This window comes from Chiloscyllium plagiosum, unplaced genomic scaffold (genome assembly GCF_037043375.1).
Source record: "Chiloscyllium plagiosum isolate Xiang-an unplaced genomic scaffold, Cpla_swu_hap1 HiC_scaffold_35, whole genome shotgun sequence".
Classification (NCBI taxonomy): domain Eukaryota; kingdom Metazoa; phylum Chordata; class Chondrichthyes; order Orectolobiformes; family Hemiscylliidae; genus Chiloscyllium; species Chiloscyllium plagiosum.
In genome coordinates this window covers 9,578,484-9,603,933 of record NW_028270173.1, presented here as the reverse complement: position 1 = coordinate 9,603,933, position 25,450 = coordinate 9,578,484, and the positions used below count along the sequence as shown (strand labels likewise).

Sequence of the window (25,450 nt, the reverse complement as noted above, 5' to 3'; positions counted from 1 at the left end):
GAGATACACCACTACAGATACAGAGAGGGATACACCACTACAGGGACAGAGAGGGATACAGCACTATAGGTACAGAGAGGAATACACCATATGGGTACAGAGAGGGATACACCACTACACGCACAGAGAGGGACAAACCTGTACAGGTACAGAGAGGGATACACCTGCACAGGGACAGAGAGGGATACACCACTACAGGCATGGACAGGTTCACCTCTACTGGCACAGAGAGGTCAGAGCAAGAGAAAGAGACATCAACAATGAAAGTGAGAGGGAGAGAGAGTGAGACACTGAGAATGATAGCACGAGATAGAGAGATTAGATTACTTACAGTGTGGAAACAGGCCCTTCGGACCAACAAGTCCATACCGCCCCACTGAAGCACAACCCACCCAGACCCCTACCCCTACATTTACCCTTTACCTAACACTACGGGCAATTTAACATGGCCAATTCACCTAACCTGCACATCTTTGGAGTGTGGGAGGAAACCGGAGCACCCGGAGGAAACCCACACAGACACGGGGAGAATGTGCAAACTCCACACAGTCAGTCGCCTGAGGCTGGAATTGAACCCGGGTCTCTGGCGCTGTGAGGCAGCAGTGCTAACCACTGTGCCACCGTGCCACCCACTGGTGTGCTGGTGTGAGATGGAACAGTATGAGTGAGAGACAGAGAATAAACATGGCACACGAATTCAGAGAGAATGTGAGTGAGCATGAGTGAGCCGGTGAGAGTGTGCCCCAGTATGAGGAAGAGAGAGCTGTGCGCAGGTACAGACAGATTCACTTGTGGAGAGAGTGATTCAGTCTGCTCTCCTCTTGGTGAGTGTTTCTCCTGGATCACTGGGACATTTTTCATTTGTACCTGCAGGGAATGTTTCATGTATACACTTGTGGCATGTTTAACCTGAGCATGGAGAGACTATTTCACCTGTAGATGTGGGAAGTGTTTCTCTTGTACAGGTATAGACATGTTCCCACATACAAGTGAAAAACATTGCCCTGCACAAACTGAGACTTTCACAGGTCCAGTTTGGGACTGTTCACTTGTACAGGCAGAGACTGCATTGCCTGTATGGAACAATCACACCTGCACAAAGACTGTCACTGACCCCAGTGTGAGACAATGTCAGCTGTACAAGTGGAGATGGTTCAGATAAAGCAGATGGAGCATTCCAGTGTTGGTGGTGTTTAACAGCAAACAGGTCAGGAGTACTCTCCACTTGCCCCTGGATGGGTGCAGCTCCAACAACACTCAAGAAGCTCAACACCATCCAGGGGCAAAGCAGATGACAAATCGGTGCCAGATCCACAAACATTCACTCGGTCCATCACTGACGCTCAGTAGCAGCAGTGTGTACCGTCTACAAGGGGCACTGCAGAAACTTGCCAAGGCTGCTTCCCCACCACTCTCCCAAGCTATGGCCTGTACAGTCTAGAAGGATAATTATAGCAGATATATGGGAACACCACCACCACCTGAGTAAAACAAATCACTCCCGATGGGTGGCATGGTGGCTCAGTGGTTAGCACTGCTACCTCACAGCGCCAGGGACCGGGGTGCGAGTCCCACCTCGGGTGACTGTCTGTGTGGAGTTTGCACATTCTCCCCGTGTCTGCGTGGGTTTCCTCCGGGTGCTCCGGTTTCCTCCCACAGTCCAAAGATGTGCAGGTCAGGTGGATTAGCCATGGGAAATTGCCCATAGCGTTAGGTGCGTTAGTCAGGGGTAAATATAAGGTTGGGGAACGGTTCGGGGTGGATTACTCTTCAGAGGGTCAGTGTGGATTTGTTGGGCCGAAGGGCCTGTTCCATACTGTAGGGAATCTTAAAAAAAAAATTCTTTTTTTTTTACGCACTTCCTTCAGGCAATGGACCAATCAGGTAATCACAAGCAGCCACATTGTGTTGTAAATCAGAGCAGTGGAAAGTTTCAGGTCTGAGTTAATAACTGGCCTCCTTCCTTCTACCCCCAGATTAAAGTCTAATATCTGCATCCTGAGGGGTTGGAATGCAGCTAGACTTAAACCCTGGTTAGATGCCATTTGGGTTGCAATGATAGACTTGGGCACCACACCATAGGGAGGATAGATTGGATCTGGAGGGAGTACAATGTAGATTTGCAGGAATTATATCTTTTACTTATTCTTTTTAAATTATTCACTTCTGGGATATGGGTGTGGTTGGCTGGGCCCAGCACTTATCTCCTGTCCTGAATTGCCCTTGAGAAGGTGCGGGGGGGCGGGGGAGCTGCCTTCCTGAACCGCTGTAGTCCACCCGATGTAAGTTCCCTTAAGGAGGGAATTCTAGGATTTAGATCCAGTGACAGCGAAGGAATGACGATATATGTTTCCAAGTCAGGATGGTGGTGTCTGCGTGTACCTGCTGCCCTTGTCTTTCCAAATGGAGGTATTCTTGGGTTTGGAAGATGCTACCTGAGGATCTTTGGTGAATTTGTGCAGTGCATCTTGTAGATGGTACGCACTGCTGCTACTAAGCGTCTGTGGGGGAGGGAGGGAATGTTTGTGGATGTGGTGCCAATCAATCAGGGGCTGCTATGTCCTGGATGGTGTCAAGCTTCCTGAGTTGGAGATGCACTCATCCAGGCAAATGGGGAGCATTCCATCATACCCTTGGACTTCAGAGGTTAAAATTTGAGGAAGGATTACACAAATTAGACCTGTTTACTATTGAATTTATAAGGTTAAAAGGTGATCAGATTGAAGATAAGGAAAGACAAAGGGTAGATAAAGAGAAACTATTTCTGCTGTACGGGGATCCCAGACGCAGTGGGCACAGCCTGAGAGTCTTCAGGAGGGACGGGAGGAAGCATTTCCACACACAAAGGGTGGTAGATATTTCAAATTGTCTTCCACAAATTGCAGTGGATTGGAGACAACTATTTTAAATCTGAAGTGCAAACATACAGTCATAGAGTCATAGAGTCATAGAGTCATAGAGTCATAGACCCTTCGGTCCAACCCGTCCATGCCGACCAGATATCCCAACCCAATCTAGTCCCACCTGCTAGCACCTGGCCCATATCCCTCCAAACCCTTCCTATTCATATATCCATCCAAATGCCTTTTAAATGTTGTAATTGTACCAGCCTCCACCACATCCTCTGGCAGCTCATTCCATACACGTACCACCCTCTGCATGAAAAGGTTGCCCCTTAGCTCTCTTCTATATCTCTCCCCTCTCACCCTAAACCTATGCCCTCTAGTTCTGGACTCCAGGGAAAAGACTTTGTCTATTTACCCTATCCATGCCCCTCATAATTTTGTAAACCTCTATAAGGTCACCCCTCAGCCTCCGACGCTCCATGGAAAACAGCCCCAGCCTGTTCAGCCTCTCCCTGTAGCTCAGATCCTCCAATCCTGGCAACATCCTTGTAAATCTTTTCTGAACCCTTTCAAGTTTCACAATATCTTTCCAATAGGAAGGAGACCAGAATTGCACGCAATATTCCAACAGTGGCCTAACCAATGTCCTGTACAGCTGTAACATGACCTCCCAACTCCTGTACTCAATACTCTGACCGATAAAGGAAAGCATACCAAACGCCTTCTTCACTATCCTATCTACCTGCGACTCCACTTTCAAGGAGCTATGAGCCTGCACTCCAAAGATAGTAAGGGATATGAGGCAAAGGCAGGGATGTGGAGTTAGGCCACAAATCAGCCGTGATCTCATTGAATGGTGGAACAGGCTCAAAGGGCTGAATGGCCTCCTTCCAGGTTCCTTTACTGTCAGGTAGTGATGACACACCAAATCCAGATGCAAGGCAGATGAAGATGGTGGCCTACAGGGACAGTAACCCAGGCTTGTCTCCTGTGGATGTGGCTTCCAACACCACCATGAACTTCAAAATCGGTAACTCTGGTCTCCCTCTTAGCGAAAGGATGTTGTAAAACTTGAAACAGTTCAAAAAAGATTTGCAAGGATGTTGCCAGGTTTTGAATATTTGAGCTACAGGGAGAAGCCGAATAGGCTGTGGCTGTTTTCCCTGGAGCGTCGGAGGCTGAGGAGTGACCTAATAGAGGTTTACAAAATCATGAGGAGCTTGGATAGGATAAATAGGCAAATTCTTTTCCCTGGGGTGGGGGAGTCCAGAACTAGAGAGCATAGGTTTAGGGTGAGAGGGGAAAGATATAAAAGGGACCTGAGGGGTAACTTTTTCATGCAGAGGGTGGTACGTATATGGAATGAGCTGCCAGAGGATGTGGTGGAGGCTGGTACAGTTGCAACATTTAAAAGGCATTTGGATGGGTATATGAATAGGAAGGGTTTGGAGGGATATGGGCTGGGTGCTGGCAGGTGGGACTAGATTGGGTTGGGATATCTGGTCGGCATGGACGGGTTGGACCGAAGGGTCTGTTTCCGTGCTGTACATCTCCATGACTCTGTGACTCTGAAGGCAGAATTGTTGCCACTGTCAGGAAGGGTGACTGCAAAATCGCTTGTCACATTAAAAACAAAGCCACATCAGCTTCACTCCTGGAGATCTGCTGCCTTACTCCAGACTGCAGACCCACAGCAATGTGGTTGACTCTTCACTGCCATCTAACAGAGCCAAGTGAGCCACTGAAACCAAGGCTAACGAGGGATGTGCATCAGAAGGTTGGTCTCTCTTCGGACAGTCCCCGCAAGAAAGGGACAATGCGACAACTCTCACAGGCAGCAGCTCGTCTCTTACCTGTGAGGTGGACTGTGACCTTCACTGGAACTTTCCCCACCAGGTTCATCAGGCGAGGGAGCTCTGGAAAAGAAAAGTCAGTCTTTCATCTGTGACCATCCTCTCGCCCTCCCACACCCCCATGCTAAAACTGCCCACAGTGTGTGTGTGAACGTGACCAAAGTCGGGCCAGGAACGCACTCACCATCACGAAGAGCTGGTTGGCAATCCTCAACCGTCTTCATCAGGCTCGTCTTCTAGAGGAACAAGCAGAGATGGCTGTTCAAATCCCTTCGACTAGCCCAGTCCCCCATTCCTAATGACCACCAGCGATCTGCATTCATCTAGCGCCTTTAACATTGTAAACCGCTCCCCCCAGGCATTTGACAAGAACCTGAGCAGTATAGGCCTGTATGCCTATAGGGATGAGAAGACAAAGAGATTGAATTGAGGAATACAAGATGCTAAGGGGGATTGTCAAGTAGATGGGGAGAGGATGTTCCCTGGTGTAGGCGAATCTCGAAGAAGGGGTCACAGTTTTAGGGTAAGGGGGTAGCAGGTTTAAAGAGATGGAGAGCAACTAATTCTCCCAAATGGTCATCAGTCAATGGAATTGACTACCTCAGAGTGCAGCGGATGTTGGGGCATTGAGTAAATTGAAGGAAGGGGCAGATTTTTAATTCACAATGGAGTGAAGGGTTATGGAGCACGGGCGTGGATGTGGAGCCGGGTCCGAGATGACATCAGCCATGATCATACGGAGTGGCAGATTGGCTGAATGGCCCACCCCCTCTCCCAGTGCTTATATAATCACGCATTGAGTCACAGGAGGAGATACGGGGAGAGCCAACTTAAGGAGCATCTTAAAGGCAGAGAGAGAGAGAGAGAAAATGGAGAGCTACAGAGAGGGACCTCCATAGGGTGGGGCTCAGACGATTGAAGTACAGCAGTTAACGGTGAAACAATTAAACTGGGGCTATGTAACAGACCAGAATTTGAAATAGTGCAGATATCCTGGAGGGTTGGAGGAGTCTGGAGAGCTGGGAAGGAATGACACCACAGTGGAATATGAAAGCAAACGTGACAAATCTGTGATCAAGGCATTAACGGGGTGAAAGCAAACAGAGCAGATGGTGGGGGAAAGGGACTGGTCTGAGTTGGTATATGGGCAGCAGAATTTTGGGGAGCTCAGATTTCCCAAAGTGACCTCCTCCAATGACATGCGCTGTCTTGCCTCTTGTGTAGAAATAAGGACAAAGTTAACAATCACACAACACCAGGCTTATTTGGAAGCACTAGCTTTCGGAGCGCTGCTCCTTCATCAGGTAGCTAGTGGGGCAGGATACATAGGACACAGAATTTATAGTAAAAGATCAAAGTGTCATATAACTGATGCAAGATAGTGAACAAACCTAGATTGCTGTTAAGTTTTTCATCTTTCAGAATGGGTTGCAAGTTTCGGTTCATTAATATGCAAATCCTGGAATTTCATTTAAGTCACATTCTCGAGATGACTTAAAGTTTATAAAAAAAGCTGACATCTCAGCTCAGACAGTGCATTAAAGGCATGAAATTACAATTTGTATGTATTCAAATCTTGAGTCAGACTGGTTCTATTTCCAAAGTAGGAATTTATAAAATGTCATATTGACTGACTGCCTACAGACTGTGAGCTTTTTGAACAAAATGGAAATTATCTACAAATATAAATCTGCAAATTATTATGTGTGCAGTGCAGTGCTCCGAAAGCTAGTGCTTCCAATTAAACCCGTTGGACTATAACCTGGTGCTGTGTGATTTTTAACTTTGTCCACCCCAGTCCAACACTGACACCTCCACATCAGAAATAAGGAGATAGTGAGTGAGGGAGGGGTGGGCAGAGGAAGTGGGCATTCATTGCAGGGAATGTTCATGACCATTACATTCCTGGCATTCTGGGCCTGGTGAGGGGCTACAGAGGGTATGGCACAGCACCCATCATCAGGAGGGCTGCCATTCCAGCCCACACGGTGGTCAATCCTCCAATATCACTCGAATGTGCAAGAAGCTCAAAGACAGAAGCACCACCCCACACAATACCCAGGAGAAACATCGGTGACATTCAATGGGACGTGTATCAGAGCTGAACGCAATCACAGCGGGTCAGGCAGGATCCGTGGAGAGACAGAGCAAGTTAACGTTTCGAGTCTGGATGACTCTTCATCAGAGCAGTGGATCAAATTCATTTTCAGCATCTCTCTGTGCTTTACTCTGCGCATTGATTAGATCACTTACAGTGTGGAAACAGGCCCTTCGGCCCAACAAGTCCACACCGACCCTCCGAAGAGCAACCCACCCAGACCCATTCCCCTACATTTACCCCTTCACCTAACACTATGGGCAATTTGGCATGGCCAATCCACCCCAACCTGCACATCTTTGGACTGTGGGAGGAAACCCAAGCAGACACGGGGAGAATGTGCAAACTCCGCCCAGACAGTTGCCTGAGGCGGGAATTGAACCCGGGTCTCTGGCGCTGTGAGGCAGCAGGCTCATTGTTGTGAACTGAGTTGTAAATAAAATGGCGTGGCCCGTAGACAGTGTAGGAACGTTTCCCCTTGATCAATCACCAGGATGGGGGGGCAGAGATCGAAGGTCAGGGGTGGGAGGTTTAGAGGGGATGTGAGAAGAATAATTTCCCCCCAGTGGGTGGTGGGAATTTGGAAGGCACTGCCCATAATGGTGGGAGAGGCAGAAACCCTCAGCACATTACAGAAGTACTCAGATGTGCATTTTAGTTGCCAAGGGATGAAGAGTATGAACCAAGTGCTGGAAAATGGGATTGGAATGGTTAGGGGTTGGTTTCGACCAGTGCAGTCTCAATGGGAAAAAGGCCCATTGTCTGTGCTATAGATTACCGTTACTGTGTGACTCTAACATGGGAGATGCACATAGAGCGACTGCTACATGGAAGGCTCAATGTTGTTGTAATCTGCTGTTTATTAAACACGCCTCTGACCTCTGGTCAGATGGGACACCACCTCCTCTCTGTGCGGCAGTTTACTAACAAACCAATGCTTTCCAGTGTCTTTCCAAAACCCTTAGTTTCAGCTTCCGCTGTAACGGATAGCAACAAGCTGTTAGGAGTGAGGAACTATGTGCCAACCATGGAGAGCCCTGTCCTGTGGACCATTCCCTGTGACCAGTGTGACAACCAGGCTCAGTCAGGACATCATATCCAATAATAGGTGTTATCCTGCCACTGGGCAATATTTGACGAGTAATCCAGACTCTGCTAAGATTGACCCCAGAAACCGGTTTACCCTTAAATTACTCCAGCTCAAAGTGTGATGCATATGCTTGAAGCTTCATACATTGGGTGGTACGTGTATGGAATGAGCTGCCAGAGGATGTGGTGGAGGCTAGTACAATTGCAACATTTAAGAGGCATTTGGATGGGTATATGAATAGGAAGGGTTTGGAGGGATATGGGCTGGGTGCTGGCAGGTGGGACTAGATTGGGTTGGGATATCTGGTCGGCGTGGACAGGTTGGACCAAAGGGTCTGTTTCCGTGCTGTACATCTCTATGACTCCGTGACTCTATTTGCACACAGGACAATGTAAGAACTAGACAATTCTTCCATACACTGCACCGTTTTCATTGGAAAAGGGGCCATAGAGACAGCCAAGCTTTGCTACCTTCCCTGTGTTGATGCTCCGACAAATCGGAATTTCCCTGCTGGGTTGGATAACTAAGGATGATATTTAACTCTTCCACTACATCTCCAGGCCAAAGCTGACCCAATCAATCTACATTGCAGGGATGTTTCAACTTGGCCTGCTTGCATCCTTGTCTTGGCAAGAAACTTTGTTCACTTTAATCTCGATGCATGGCCTCATTTCGGCTCCTACGTCTGATGGTCTTATGGTCTTAATAACCACCCAGGGTTAATTCATGAGGCACCATGAGTATCTATCGTGCAGAGACTCACTAAATCTAACAGTTGAACACTAAACTGTCAGCTAATGAAGAGGCTGCTTGCTCTCTGGTTACCTCAGGATGTTGGGACAGCATTGACTACACACGTCAAGTGACGAATGTCTAAAAGATCAGACAGCAACTGGATAAGGGACGTCATGAAATCTCCAAGATAATACAATCCAAACAGACTCAGTCAGCTTTGCAATGTATGAAACCAGAATCCACAAAAAAGAAACATTGGCATGGCTTTCCGTTAGAGAAACTCTCAGTTATATATAGCTTTGAGGATACGCTAGCATCCAGTTAGAATTTGAATTAGCTTTATTTTCAGTGAGGAATAAGGAAAGGAAATGGAACTTTGGTCGTTATTTCAATGGGATAAAAACAGGGAAGTCTTGCTAAATCCATACACGGCACTAGTCAGACCCCACCGAGAATACAGTGATCAGCTTTGGTCCATTTATTATTGTGGCACAGGACGAGGCCAGTCTGCCCATCATGCTCGTGCTAGTTCTATTTCTGAGTGACAATCAGTGCATTTTCTCTATTCCTCTTCAATAGCATTTCCATCCACTACCCTCTTGAATTCTTTGAATGAACCTGTCTCTACCATATTTCCAATTGGGCATTCCATACCCTGACAGATTTCAAACTTCACCATCAGACCCGGTGAGGTTCGAACCCAGGTGCCCACAACATTAACCTGGGGGCCTGTATTGTTGGACCAGTAACTACCACCACCAGATGTACTGGCATTGGGAACACTCCAGGGAAGGTGAATTAGGTTGTTCCTGGGTCTTGGAGGAGCATTGCGAGAGGTCTTGACCGTTTTATGAGGACAGGTTGAGTAAATTGGGCTTGCACACATTGGAATTCAGAAGAATGAGAGATAACCATAACGAAACGTACAAGGCTTGGCAGAATAGGTAATGACAGGTTGATTCTTCTTGTGGGAGAGTCTAGGACCATAGAACATAGAACATGACAGCACAGTCCAGGTCCTGAAATCAATCTGAAGCCCTTCTAACCTACACTATTCAATTCTCATCCATAGGCCAATCCAATGACCATTTAAATGCCTTTAAAGTTGGCAAGTCTACTACTACTGCAGGCTGTGCATTCCACACTCCTACTCCTCTATGAGGAAAGAAACTATTTCTGACATTTGTCCTATATCGATCACCCAACTTAAAGCTATGTCCCCTCATGCTAGCCACCACCATCTGAGGGGAAAGGCTCTCCCTGTCCACCCTATCTAACCCTCTGATTATCTAATACATCTCAATTAAGTTACCTCTCAACCTCCTTCTGTCCCTCAGCCTTTCCTCGTAAGACCTTCCCTCCATACCAGGCAACATCCAAGTAAATCTCCTCTGAACCCTTTCCAAAGCTTCCACATCTTTCCTATAATGTGGTGACCAGAAATGTACGCAATACTCCCAAGTGCGGCCGTACCAGAGTTTTGTACAGCTGCAGCATGACCTCATGGCTCCAAAACTCAATCCCTCAACCAATAAAAGCTAACACACCATATGCCTTCTTAACAACCCCATCAGCCTGGGTGGCAACATTCAAGAATCTATGTACATGGACACCGAGATCTCTCTGTTCATCTTACCATTAGCCCAGTACTCTGCATTCCCGTTACTCCTTCCAAAGTGAATCACCTCACACTTTTCTGCATTCAACTCCAGTTGCCACCTCTCAGCCCAGCTCTGCAGCTTATCTATGTCCCTCTGTAATGTACTGCATCCTCCACTACTATCCACAACTCCACCGACCTTAGTGTCACCGGCACATTTACTAACCCATCCTTCTATGCACTCATTGAGATCATTTATAAAAATGACAAACAGCAGTTGACCCAAAACAGCCCTCTGTGGTACCTCTCTAGTAACTGAACTCCAGGATGAATATTTCCCATCAACCACCACCCTCTGTCTTCTTTCAGCTAGCCAAGTTTTGATCCAAACCGCTAAATCACCCTCAATCCCATGCCTCCATATTTTGTGCAATAGCTTACCATGACGAACCTTACCAAACGCCTTACTGAAATCCACATACACCAAATTAACTGCTTTACCCTCCTCCACATTTGGTCACCTTCTCAAAGAACTCAATAATGTTTGTGAGGCATGATCTACCCTTCACAAAATCATGTTGACTATCCCAAATCACCATATTCCTGTCTAGATGATGATAAATCCTATCTCTTATAATCGTTTCCAACACTTTCCCCACAACCGAAGGCTCGCGGGCTCACCGAATTGCTCATGTCTGAATGTTGAACTTCTCTACTTCTTGTACAAGAAAATGATGAGAGAGTGAGGACTGCAGATGCTGGAAATAATTGATGTTTCAGGCATAAGCCCTTCATTGCTGATGAAGAGCTTATGCCCGAAACGTCGATTCTGCTGCTCCTCGGATGCTGCTTGACCTGCTGTGCTTTTCCAGCACCACACTCTCAACTCTGATCTACAGCATCTGCAGTCCTCACTCTCTCCTCTACCCTGTGCTGACTGGGTAAGGATGGGGCAAGGTGGGAGTGAATGGCCCCGGTGAACTAATACAGCGGGTCAGCTAACCAACTCAACTAACCAATCCCCTAGGCTCCCCACTCCCTCCATGCAAAACATAGACCAATCCTTTGATGCTCTGACTGGCTCACTGAGGCACCATAGAGACATTGCAGGGACATGTACGTTGAGTCTCAATGACACATTTGCTGCTAGCTATCGATGACCTGCTGATTTCCACTGGTCAGGAGGCCATGTTACTGATGATTCCACCTCATACTTTTTCCCTTCAGTAAAATTCTAAACAGTTCAGGTCAGGTAACAACTATAAAGTCCTTCAGAGAGGGAAGAACTGTATAGAAATATGGGTAAGCCATGGCTACAGAATTGTGTGTGTGTGTGTGTGTGTGTGTGTGTGTGTGTGTGTGTGTGTGTGTGTGTGTGTGTGTGTGTGTGTGTGTGTGTGTGTGTGTGTGTGTGTGTGTGTGTGTGTGTGTGTGTGTGTGTGTCTCTGTGTGTGTCTGTGTGTGTCTGTGTGTATGTGTGAGTGAGTCTGTGTGTCTCTGTGTGTGGATCAGTGGTGCTGGAAGAGCTCAGCAATTCAGGCAGCATCCGAGGACAGGCAAAATCGACGTTTCGGGCAAAAGCCCTTCATCAGGAATAAAGGCAGAGAGCCTGAAGCGTGGAGAGATAAGCTAGAGGAGGGTGGGGGTGGGGAGAGAGTGGCATAGAGTACAATAGGTCAGTGGGGAAGGAGATGAAGGTGATAGGTCAGGGAGGAGAGGGTGGAGTGGATAGGTGGAAAAGGAGCTGGGCAGGTCGGACAAGTCCGGACAGGTCAGGGGATCGAGTTTCTGGAGGTTAGAAGCTAGGATGAGGTGGGGGAAGGGGAAATGAGGAAACTGTTGAAATCCACATTGATGGGTTGAAGTGTTCCGAGGCGGAAGATGAGGCGTTCTTCCTCCAGGCGTCTGGTGGTGAGGGAGCGGCAGTGAAGGAGGCCCAGGACCTCCATGTCCTCGGCAGAGTGGGAGAGGGAGTTGAAATGTTGGGCCACGGGGCGATGTGGTTGATTGGTGCGGGTGTCTCGGAGATGTTCCCTAAAGCGCTCTGCTAGGAGGCGCCCAGTCTCCCCAATGTAGAGGAGACCGCATCGGGAGCAACAGATACAATAAATGATATTGGTGGATCTGCAGGTAAAACTTTGATGGATGTGGAAAGCTCCTTTGGGGCCTTGGATAGAGGTGAGGGAGGAGGTGTGGGCGCAGGTTTTACAGTTCCTGCGGTGGCAGGGGAAAGTGCCAGGAAAACCTGCGCCCACACCTCCTCCCTCACCTCTATCCAAGGCCCCAAAGGAGCTTTCCACATCCATCAAAGTTTTACCTGCAGATCCACCAATATCATTTATTGTATCCGTTGCTCCCGATGCGGTCTCCTCTACATTGGGGAGACTGGGCGCCTCCTAGCAGAGCGCTTTAGGGAACATCTCCGAGACACCCGCACCAATCAACCACATCGCCCCGTGGCCCAACATTTCAACTCCCTCTCCCACTCTGCCGAGGACATGGAGGTCCTGGGCCTCCTTCACTGCCGCTCCCTCACCACCAGACGCCTGGAGGAAGAACGCCTCGGAACACTTCAACCCATCAATGTGGATTTCAACAGTTTCCTCATTTCCCCTTCCCCCACCTCATCCTAGCTTCTAACCTCCAGAAACTCGATCCCCTGACCTGTCCGGACTTGTCGGACCTGCCCAGCTCCTTTTCCACCTATCCACTCCACCCTCTCCTCCCTGACCTATCACCTTCATCTCCTTCCCCACTGACCTATTGTACTCTATGCCACTCTCTCCCCACCCCCACCCTCCTCTAGCTTATCTCTCCACGCTTCAGGCTCTCTGCCTTTATTCCTGATGAAGGGCTTTTGCCCGAAACGTCGATTTTGCCTGTCCTCGGATGCTGCCTGAATTGCTGTGCTCTTCCAGCACCACTGATCCAGAATCTGGTTTCCAGCATCTGCAGTCATTGTTTTTACCTCGTGTCTCTGTGTGTGTCTGTGTGTGTGTCTCTGAGTCTGTGTGTCTCTGTGTGTGTCTGTGTGTGTGTGTGAGTGTGTGTGTGTGTGTGTGTGGGTGTGGTGTGTGTCTGTGTGTGAGTGTGTGTCTGTGTGTGTGAGTGTGTGTGTGTGTATGTGTGTGTGTGTGGTGTGTGAGTGTGTGTGTGTGAGTGTGTGTGTGTGAATGTGTGTGTGTGGTGTGTGTGTGAGTGTGTGTATGTGTGTGTGTATGTGTGTGTGAGTGTGTGTGTGTGAGTGTGTGTGTGAGTGTGTGTATGTGTGTGCGTGTGTGATGTGTGGTGAGTGTGTGTCTGTGTGTGTGTGTCTGTGTGTGTGCGTGTGTGGTGTGGATGTGTGTCTGTGTGTGTGTGTGTCTGTGTGTGTGTGTCTGTGTCTGTGTGTGTGTCTGTGTCTGTGTGTGTGTGTGTGTCTGTGTGTGTGTGTGTGTGTGTGTCTGTGTGTGTGTGTGTGTGTGTCTGTGTGTGTGTGTCTGTGTCTGTGTGTGTGTGTGTGTGTGTCTGTGTGTGTGTGTCTGTGTGTGTGTGTGTGTGTGTCTGTGTGTGTGTGTGTGTCTGTGTGTGTGTGTCTGTGTCTGTGTGTGTGTGTGTGTGTCTGTGTGTGTGTGTGTGTGTGTCTGTGTCTGTGTGTGTGTGTGTCTGTGTGTGTGTGTGTGTGTGTGTCTGTGTGTGTGTGTGTGTGTGTCTGTGTGTGTGTGTCTGTGTCTGTGTGTGTGTGTGTGTGTGTCTGTGTGTGTGTGTGTGTCTGTGTGTGTGTGTGTGTGTCTGTGTGTGTGTGTGTGTCTGTGTGTCTGTGTGTGTGTGTGTGTCTGTGTCTGTGTGTGTCTGTGTGTGTGTGTGTGTCCCCGCGCAGATTGATCTACCTACCTATCTCTCTGTTTCTCCGGGAAGGTGCCTTCACCCTGGTATGGAGTACAAGCTCAGCATGACTAAGCATTTTAAAAAACGGTTGAACTTTTAATTTTTTTTTCGAATTTATACTAAGGGGGACTGTAACGTTTAATTTTCTTACTTCATGTCTTTCTGTTTCTACTTGGTACCTCAGACTTTGTACCTGGGTTACAGTTGTAGCTAGAAAGGGGACAGTGTACACTTCTCACTCTGCTCATGTACCTCTGCACTTGAGGACATGTGAGAATAAAAATCTAATATGGATTCCAAGTATAATTCCAGAGTCTAATTCTTGCCTTTCTGTTCATCCTTCAATCAACGTATTTGTCTGTCTGTCTTTGTCAGGAACTGTCTGTCTGTCCGTCTGTCTGTCCATCTATCTGTTACCTGCATCTCTAGGATTACATTTCGGATTTTACGTTGTGTAATTGTCAGAAGGAGCTCACTGTCTGAATGAGTGGCAGAGACAGAAATCCTCATTGCATCAAAGCAAGCATTCGGACATGCCCTGAACGTGCTGTATCCCATGGGCCAGAGCTTGCAGGGTTTGGCTGCCACAGGGCCGAGTGGCCTCCTATCTTAGAGTTTGTTTTTACATTGCCGGCTTTCACCGTAAAGTCAGCAGCTGATTCACTGTCACTGGTTTCAGACTGTCTCGCAAAGTCAGGACCTGTGCCAAAATGGCAAAGAAACCCAACATCGATCAGGCTGGTTTTATAGCACATGAAATAACACAGAAAGAACACGTTTCTCTTTCACATTCAGTGATGCATCACCCAGTTATCCAACAGCCTGCACAGACACAAGTCTGGAGACGTGGTTAAGAAATAGAAACTCAGCTGCAAGATGTGTCTTCCCGAAGTGAACTTTGGGGTTATTTACACCCTGTTAAAACGCAGTGCAATAAGTCAGAGAATCCTGACAGTGTGGAAGTAGGCTAGTTGGTCCATCTAATTCCTCCGAAGAATATGTCAACCAGACCCAATCCCCTACCCATCCATGGAACCCTGCATTGCCCCTGACTAATCCAACTAACCTACACATCCCTGAATACTCTGGGCAATTCAGCCTGGCCAATCCACCTGACCTTCACATCGTTGGACTGTGGGAGGAAACTGGAGCACCCAGAGGGATCCCACGCAGACACGGGGAGAATGTGTGAACTCCACACAGACAGTTGCTTGAGCCTTGTATTGAACCCGGGTCCCTGGCACTATGAGGCAGCACTGCCAACCACTGAGCTATCGTGCCCTGCACAGAAGTTAGGTTGAAGATGACACTACACCTATTGGACTATAACCTGGTGTCATGTCATTTTTAACTTTGCCCACCCCAGTCCAATGCTGGCGCCTCCACATCATATCCCCTTTAAACTAACTGCCCTGTTGGCACTTGAATCTGTATCCCCAGAATGTTAGCCTGGCCTAATAGATTACTGACCCAGTGATCACAACTCAATGATGCCAGTTCCCACCCCTGAAACTTCAAACAAGCATGAAACACAAAAAAATGCAGGAGGGACTGAATGAAAGACAGAGGGAGAGAGAGAGAGAGAGAGAGAGAGAGAGAGAGAAAGAGACAGAGAGAGAGATGAAATCCAGGGAGGGAGAAGAAAGGGGGAGCAGGCAACGACTGAAGCAGTCTACTTTTTTAAAGATAAAGTGACCCACCTGTTTTGATGGCAAAACGCCCAGCCGACAGAGGAGCAGGTATGAAATGAAAGCTATCAAGCTCAGCACGGTGATTACAGAGAGGAGTTTACAGATCAGGCTGCTTTTCCCAGAGCTCTGCCTTTCCGGTAGCATTGCTGACAGCGACAGGCTTGCTCTGGTAGGTGATGCTTGTTGGCTGCTTGCCAAACCGGTCCAGACAGTACGTCGCAGGTGTGGAGGGATTGCTCTGGCTGCTTCAGCTCTTCAACTCCCTCTCATCACAGTCGGGACGGCCAGCTCTATTTAAAGCCGACGCATTGGAAAACCCCTGGAAGGTGGTCATGACAACGGGAGGAAGTGGAAACTGACTGAAACTACTGACCTCTGTTTCATCACCAGGACTACCGTGCCCCTTTACCCTCTGTTCCACCTAACATCTGCTGAAGGTGCGAGCCCCTCACTGTGAGAGCATTGAAAGGGCAGAGGCATGCTCAGTATAACTTGCTCAATAGATCCATCCCTGCCATCAACGCTGGGCTGGTCAGAAGTGTAGCTGCTGCTTGAACTTGGGAAAGAAAGCAACACCAGAGGAAGTAATAGAGGCTGGTACAATTGCAACATTTAGGCACTTGGAAGAGTATATGAACAGGAAGGGCTTGGAGGGATATGGGCCGGGTGCTGGCAAATGCAACTAGGCTAATTTAGGATATCTGGTCGGCGTGGACGAGTTAGACTGAAGGGTCGGTTTCCACGCTGTACAGATCTATGACTTGAAATTGTCCGAGTGCAATCTCCCGCAAACAATAGCATGGTAATGGCTCGGACGTTTAATTTAGCGACGTTGGTTGGTGGGTGAATTTGGGAAAAGATTCACAGCGATGCATCTTATTAAATCACCGAGAAATGTTCATCTCCAAGGTCAGTGGAGAACTTTGAAGTAAGTTGAGGATTATTTGACCGGTTTGACGCCAAACTGCTGGCTCCCACAGGTGTTCACACAATTATTACAGCAGCAAATGAGGCCATTCAGCCTGGTGTGCCTGCACCGTTCTATCACCTCGTGCCAATCACCTGCCTTTTTTCCTCTCTCTCCCTAAACACTATCTCTTTCCGAACATTGATCTGATGCTTTCTTGAAGGCCTCAGCTGTAGCTGCCCCTGCCACATCTCCATCCCCTAACAACCTGTTCTGTGTGGAAAGACTTTCTCTCACACCAGCCGTCCCTCATTTGCAGATCATTTTAAAATCCGTCGTGTTGGGGGTTCTACTTTTGAGGGGAGGGGCTTTCCCGACAGTTGAACTTTGCCAAGGGGCAATGATTGGATTCTCTCTCTTGCTCGTGATGGCGATCACCTGGAATTTGTCTGGCGTGAATGTTACCTTCCACTTGTCAGCTCAAACCTGGTTTTTGCTGCGTTTGGATATGAACTGCTTCAGTGTCTGTGGAGGCTTGTATGGCGCTGGACACTGTGCAATCATCAGCAAATATCCCCGCCCTCCTGACCTCATGAAGGGGGGACAGCAGCTGAAGGTCGTGGGGCCGAGGGCATTATGAACAAACCCTCAGTGACATGGAACTGTGGAGCCCACCAGTAACCTTTACAACAACAACAATAACTTTGGAAACATGTAGCACCACTCAAACAGTGAAACATTCGAAAACACTTCAGCAGTACTGAACTGCATAAGGAGATTTTAAAAGCAGTTGACTCCAGACTTCACAAGACTGTTAAAAGGTAAAGAGGAAGAAATTATAGAGACTGGGACTCCAAAAGCTATTGGGGCAATAATGGATTGTTTAGTCCAAAGATGTGCAAGTTAGGGTGGATAGGCCACGCTAAATTCCCCATGGTATCCAGAGATGTGCAGGTTAGGGTGGATAGGCCACGCTAAATTCCCCATGGTATCCAGGGACATGCTGGTTAGGGTGGATAGGCCACGCTAAATTCCCCATATTGTCCAGGGACATGCAGGTTAGGGTGGATAGGCCATGCTAAATTCCCCATGGTATCCAGGGACATGCAGGTTAGGGTGGATAGGCCACGCTAAATTCCCCATGGTATCCAGAGATGTGCAGGTTAGGGTGGATAGGCCACGCTAAATTCCCCATGGTATCCAGGGACATGCTGGTTAGGGTGGATAGGCCACGCTAAATTCCCCATATTGTCCAGGGACATGCAGGTTAGGGTGGATAGGCCATGCTAAATTCCCCATGGTATCCAGGGACATGCAGGTTAGGGTGGATAGGCCACGCTAAATTCCCCATGGTATCCAGAGATGTGCAGGTTAGGGTGGATAGGCCACGCTAAATTTCCCATATTGTCCAGGGACGTGCAGGTTAGGGTGGATAGGCCATGCTAAATTCCCCATGGTATCCAGAGATGTGCAGGTTAGGGTGGATAGGCCACGCTGAATTTCCCATGATATCCAGGGATGTGCAGGTTAGGGTGGATTGGCCACGCTAAATTTCCCATGGTATCCAGGGATGTGCAGGTTAGGGTGGATTGGCCACGCTAAATTTTACACAGTGCCCAGGAATGTGCAGGTTAGAGTGGATAGGCCATGCAAAATTTTCCATATTGTCCAGGGACATGCAGGTTAGGGTGGATAGGCTATGCTAAGTTTCCCATAATGTCCAAGGCTATGCAGGTTAGAGTGGATCTGCCATGCTAAATTACCCATGGTATTCAGGGATGTGCAGGTTAGGATGGATAGGCCCTGCTAAATTTCCCACAGTGTCCAGGGATGTGCAGGTTAGGGTGGATAGGCCATGCTAAATTTCCCACAGTGCCCAGGCTTGTGCAGGCTAGGTGTATTGGCCATGGGAAATGCAGGGTTACAGGATTAGGGTAGGGTGGGTGGATCTTAGGGCTCTTTGGAAGGTCAGTGTGGACCTGATGGGCCAAACGGCCAGTTTCCACACTGTAGGGATTCTATGATTATATGATTAAAGTCTTGGAAGCTCGAGAGACAGGAGTGATAAACTCAGAAGTCTTGGAGGGCTATAACGGTGGCTCAGTGGTTAGCACTGCTGCCTCACAGTGCCAGAGACCTGGGTTCAATTCCTGCCTTGGGCACATTCTCCCCATGTCTGTGTGGGTTTCCTCCGGGTGCTCCGGTTTCCCCCCACAGTCCAAAGATGTGCAGGTTAGGTGAATTGGCCGTGCTAAATTGCCCGTAGTGTTAGGTGAAGGGATAAATGTAGAGGAATGGATCTGGGTGGGTTGCTCTTCAGAGGGTCGGTGTGGACTTGTTGGGCCGAAGGGCCTGATTCCACACGGTAAGTAATCGAAATCATAACGCTGCAAGCTCATGTAGAAAGGGAGAGAAAGGTTTGTGGAGGGATTTGAGAGCAGGAGGTGTGAATTATCAACCAGAGGCCTTGCTGAACCAGGAGCTAGTATGAGCAGAGACTGGGAGTTGCTGTGAGTTCGGTCACGTGGAAGCAGTGCTTTGGAATGAGCTCATGTTTTGGGGCAGTGGCCCAACAAATCCTGAACTTTTGGTCCAACTTGGCAAGCATTAAGAACACAACGTCAGGTCACCGCACTATTGGAAGGAGGTGATTACATTGGAGAGAGCACAGAGGGGAATCTTCCTGGATGTTGTCTTGGATGAGAGGTCTCAGTCACCCGGAGACACAGGATAGGCTGGGTTTGTTCTGAGGCTGAGGTGGGGGGTATCCTGATTGAGGTCTACAAAATTACAAGAGCCATGGACAGAAATAGGTCATGGAAATCTCTTCCTCATGACAGACGTGGCTGAGACCAGAGGGTTTAAGGTTATGGTGAGGAGCATGTGACCCACAGGCTCAGGAGAGAAACCAGTATGTTCAGAGACCCCTCTCACCCCGGTAAAACTCCCTCCCACCCTCTTTCGTCAGGCAGAAGACAGAGATGTTTGAAGACATGTACGAGCAGATTCAGGAACAGCTTCTTCCCTGCTGTTATCAGAATGGAAAGCTTTAATGTTAATGTTGATCTTTCTGTCTGCACCTTCTCTATAGCTGGCTGTAACACTGCTCTCTGCTCTGTTACCCTGATGCACTTGGTATGGTGCGCTCTGCCTGTGCAGCTCGCCAAACAACACTTTTCACTGTATCTCAATACATGTGACAACACCAAACCAAATCCAGTCAAAGCTGAGAAAGGGGCTTTTCACTCAGAGGGTGGTAGAAATACACAATATATTTTCTGAGAGGGTGTTGGAGGCAGATACACTCACAAAATTGAAGCAGTATCTGAATGGGTGCTTAAAATGCCAAGTGCAGGTGAATGGAACTAGTGTAACTTGGGGTTTGTTGGTCAGCATTGGTGTGGTAGGCCGAAGGGCCTGTTTCTATGCTGTCTGACCCTTTGACCTGAAGCCACTGGTCCTCCTAACGTTCTGCTAACATGTAAGAGTTCCTCGAATGACCCTGTTCCACAAGGACCATTCCAAGTTCAGGAGACTCCGTGTGGGAAGATAGTGGATGTGAAATTTGAATTTGAGCTTCAGCTCTCTGCAGGAAAAGGTACTTCCCGCTAAGTTGTGCCAAATTCTCCGAACTCTGAGCTTGTTTCCAGCGCATTGGTCACAGCGGAATTGGCTACACCATCAACATCTTCACACCTCCCCCTAATACCTTACAATCTGCACGGTTCAGACACTGATCTCCCTACAGACAGGTTGAAATGAAGACAGTCATGACTTTATTAACACAAGGAACAACTTCCCGATGTTAGATTTCGCTAGGCCAGTCATGACTTTATTAAGCCAAAAGTGGGTACTGCAGATGCTGGAAATCAGAGTCAAGATTAGAGTGGTGCTGGAAAAACACAGCAGGTCAGGCAGCATCCGAGGAGCAGGAAAATCGACGTTTCGGGCAAAAGCCCTTCATCGGGAATGACTTTGCTAACACAAGGAACAACTCCCCGATGTTAGATTTCGCTAGGCCAGTCTGAGTCACGCTGAGCTGAGTCACCCTCATTATGTCATTATCTTGTCCAAGATTGCTGCTTTGCCCACTGTGTTGAAAACCCACTGATTCATCTTTCAGACGGAAACATTAGAATTGCAGCTACAAACATTCTGTATCTGCCACTTCCCAGTAATACCCTTGCATCAAAATGTTGCAAGGCACCCGGGATTGCTGTGCTGCTGTGATGAGGACATCAGAACTAGGAGCAAGAGTAGATCATTTGAATATGGTCCATTACTCAATACGATCATGGCTGATCTCATCTCAGCTTCAGTTCCACTCAGCCTGCTCTCCAAACCCATTACTCATTGAAAATCTGTCTGTCGCCTTACGTTTACTCAATGTCCCAGCGCCCAGTTACACTCTACAGTGGTGAATTCCACAGATTCATGACTCTTTGAGAGAAGTAATTTTTCCACATTTTGTTTCTAAAACTGCTCCCCTTTCCCCTGAAATGATGACTCCTCGTTCTAAACTGTCCCAGATGAGGAAACATCCTCTCTAGGTCGACTTTGTCAATCCCCTTTCACATTCTAACTTCCAGAAAACATCGGTTTAAACTGCTCAATCTCTTTTCATAAGACAATCTCTTGTCTCTGGGACCAATCTAGTGAATCTCCTCTGAACTCTGTCCATTGCAACAACATCTCTCCTTAAATAACACGACTATTGCACTACTCTGCATGGTTAACTCTCAGGTCTGGGGGGGTGGGGGTGGGGGGCACCTTAAAACAATCTGCCCTTGCTCCCTCTTTCTTACACTCCTTATTTAAGAAGTGCCTTAAAGAATTCTTAAATCAATGGAAAAACTGCAACACAGAAAGAAGCCCATTGTGTCCAAGTGCAAGAACCACTTTTTCCAACCCCAGCACTGGGTCAGGGGTTTGCAGGATAGAAAGCTCCAAATTCTGACCCAGCTTCCTTTCCAATGAGTGGAGGGTCTCAGTGATGAAGTGGGCAATGAATTCCAGACTGCTTCCGCTCTCCTGACATCTCTGATTCATCTACCCATCACCTTCAATCTGCATCCGCTGCTAATTAACCTCTGCACCAGGAGAAGTGGATCTTCCTACCTCTTGTATCTAAGTCCCCCCCACACCCCACACCCCTCATTAATTCGATTCGGTTAGTCCTCAGCACCACCTATTCTAAAGAAAAGAACCCTACCTATCCAATCTTTTCCTTTTGCCCGAAACGTCGATTCTCCTGTTCCTCGGATGCTGCCTGACCTGCTATGCTTTTCCAGCACCACTCTCCCGACTCTGATCTCCAGCATCTGCAGTCCTCACTTTCGCCTAGCCAATCCTTCCTCCTAGTTGCAATTTTCAAACCCTGGCAACATTTTTGTAAATCATCTCTTGTCCTCTCCCCAGGACAATTACGCAGTGCAGTGACCAGAACTGTGCACAAAATACTTCCACTTGTGATCTAACCAGTCTTGCCCAGTTGCGACATTACAGCCCTGCTTTTGTATTCAATACCTCACCTGATGAAGGTAACATAGGCTTCCATTCCCCCTTTCCCTGGTCTGTCAGATTTGCCTGGGATATTGATAACCTATAGCAGTTCTAACAAAGGGATATGCCTAATGCTCTTCATTAAAGCAAAATACATTGCAAAAAAAAACACCTGCAAAAGTCCTACCCATACAACATTTACAAGTGAACCTGTTCATGTGGACTTGTCTGAAGCTCAGAACAGAGCAGGTGATCCTGCTCTAACCCAAGCATTGCTCAGATCAGCCCTTCCCGAGTTCACAAACTCTGTTGTGATGCAAGTTTCTTTGTGTCCTATACCCTTTCCGTACAGAGAAGCTGTAGATCTACACTCCAACAAATCCTCACTTATGGCCACTGGCATACATCAAAACCGCATTGTTGTTTTCCACATTGGTTTGATCTAAGGACTTGCTTATGTCTCCTTCGGCAGAAGCTTATCGTTGGCTTTTAATGAACTCTGACCTCAACTTAGCTTGTGTTTACTGTTCACCACTTTTATGTCAGCCAACCCACCACATAATGTTCACACAGAGCAATTCTATAACAATTACAAATTCAGCTGACCACATTAGAGTCTTCCTCACAGAGTCGTAGAGCACGGAAACAGACCCTTTGGTTCAACTCTTCACTGCCGACCTGATTTCTCAAACTCAGCTCGTCCCATATGCCAGCATTTGGCCCACATCCCTCACGTTCAAATGTATTTTACACGGTCTACGTGGACCCAACTCCACCACTTCCTCTGGCAGCTCGTTCCATACATGCACCACCCTCTGTGCGAAAAAGTTGTCCCTTTTAAATCTTTCCCCTCTTGTACCTATGCCCTCTAGTTTTGAACTCCCCTACCCTGGAGAAAATACTTTTGCACCCCTCTTGATTTTATAAAGCTCTACAAGGCCACACCTCCCCCGATGCTCCAGCGAACGCACTCTGATTCACAGGGTCTGTTTTAGATATAACTTCAGCTTTTTGCTGAGTTACTGTCACAGTTCAGTCTATTCCTGGTGAATGACCATGAAATACAAACACACACATTCCCTTTGCTAAAAAACAGAAGCACTTTAATACCAGTGAACGTTCTAATCATTAGGTTACCATTGGGTACCAAAGAGTCATACAGCATGGGACAGGCCCTTCAGTGTAACCAGTGGGGGGGGGGAGGTTTAGACAATAGACAATAGGTGCAGGAGGAGGCCATTCAGCCCTTCGAGCCTGCACCGCCATTCAATATAATCATGGCTGACCATTCCTAATCAGTATCCTGTTCCTGCCTTATCTCCATAACCCTTGATTCCACTATCTTTGAGAGCTCTATCCAACTCTTTCTTAAATGAATCCAGAGACTGGGTCTCCACTGCCCTCTGGGGCAGAGCATTCCACACAGCCACCACTCTCTGGGTGAAGAAGTTTCTCCTGAGCTCTGTCCTAAATGGTCTACCCTGTATTTTTAAGCTGTGTCCTCTGGTTCGGCACTCACCCATCAGCGGAAATATGTTTCCTACTGCCAGAGTGTTCAATCCTTTCATAATCTTATACGTCTCAATCAGGTCCCCTCTAAATCTTCGAAACTCAAGGGTATACAAGCCCAGTTGCTTCAGTCTTTCAGTGTAAGTGTTTCAGTGTTTGTTGATGAATTGCTCAACCTCCTCGCGGGAGCACGAGGTGGCGCCAATGCAGTCATCAGTGTAGCGGAGGAAGAGGTAACCAGTCCATGTCAAACATGATCTCAAACTAAACTAGTCCCACCTGATCATTCCTGACCTATCTTCCTCCAAACCTTTCCCATTCACGTATCTATCCAAATGCCTTTTAAATGTTGTGATTGCACCTGCATTGACCACTTTGACAGGGAGTTCATTCCGCCTGCGAACCGCACTCTGTGGAAACATTTGCCTCTGATGTCTTTTTTTAAAATCTGCCTTCTCCCACCTTGAAAAGTCTGCCTCCTCGTCTCAAAATTGCCCATCCCGTGTTATGTCCTCATTTCATTTCACTTCATTTTGGCTAACTCAGCAAATGTCATGTTCACATCTACCCTCAGCACCCATGTACTTTCGTTACTGCCTTATCCGCTAGCGCTGCCCCTTTCAGGACATTGTGGACAGACACTCACTCACAGGTTCCTCACTCCCTCTGCCCCTCTCAAACCCAGCTCACTTATTCTCTTGCATTGTTTCCCCCCCCCCAAAAACGAATTACCTCAGACTTCTCCACATTGAATGCCATTTGCCATTTTTCTGCCCACTTGCCATTATCCTGCAAGTAACAGCTATTTAATTCCCTGCCAACCACAAGGTCAATGTTTCTATTATCCGCAAAGTTCCTCATCAGGCCCCCCCCCACCCTCTCCCCTCATAAAATTCACCTGGCTTCAAGTTACCTTCCTCTTATGGTGGGGGGGGGGGGAAATCAAATGTTTACCAGATAATTGCTCCCGTCAAGCTCCTTGAGACATGTCGCTATGTAGAAGGTGCTACTCAAATGCAGTCTGTTGTTAGGGCGTACAGTTTGGGTGCAAAAGGTGACACAATCACTAATTTGAGGGAAAACAGGGAAGTTCTGCTGAAAGTTTTGGTTGATAATTACCTTCTAATTACCTTCTAGCCTGAGAAAGAGTTACGTTACCAAGTTAATGCTGTTTGTCAGAACTTCCTGTATGCAAATTGGTTACAGCCCCTCTTACACTATGCGTTAATGAGGCCTCATTTGGTGCCAATCACTCGACATGTCCTGAGGTTGTGAAAGGACCTCGGTTTTTTTTTCATTGTTGCACGTCTTCTCTTTTATTGAGTCAAAAAAAAAACGTAATAAAAGGCTTCTTCTTTTGTAAGTGTTTGTGAGTGAAGAGACAGATCCTTTCATGTTGTGGCGGAGCCAGTGGGAGGGAGGTGTTGACAACCTCTGTACTGTCATCGACCAGCGCAGACATCTCTAGGAAATCTTCCAATGGCTTTCTGGGTGGGGTCCACTCCCAACCCATTCAGGAAGTGAATGGTGATGTGATGTGGGACTGGGGAAAAACAAAGGAGGGCTCCAGAACTGTCTGGAAATTGAGGAATATCAGAATATCAGAACAGGTTAAAGCCTCTCACCTACCTGAGCCTGCTTTGTCACTCAGCGACCCTCTTTCTAGCTGAGCTTTTATGTTCACTTGTGGCACGTAGGTGTCGCTGGCTGGGCCAAGATTTATCGCCCGTCCCCAGTTGCCCCTTGAGAAGG

General features: G+C 47.8%; 1 protein-coding gene across 1 annotated transcript in view; it reads right to left on the bottom strand.

Moving 5' to 3' along the window:
- The window catches only part of LOC122541576 (lymphotoxin-alpha-like), a 44,840-nt gene that overhangs the window by 7,680 nt on the left and 11,710 nt on the right, over window positions 1-25,450 (bottom strand). The window contains exons 2-3 of the mRNA XM_087978689.1: window positions 4,884-4,935; window positions 4,700-4,762 (exon numbers count right to left, since the gene is read on the bottom strand). Coding sequence (XP_087834815.1) covers window positions 4,700-4,762; window positions 4,884-4,935 — 115 coding nt within the window. The remainder of the gene's footprint in view (window positions 1-4,699; window positions 4,763-4,883; window positions 4,936-25,450) is intronic.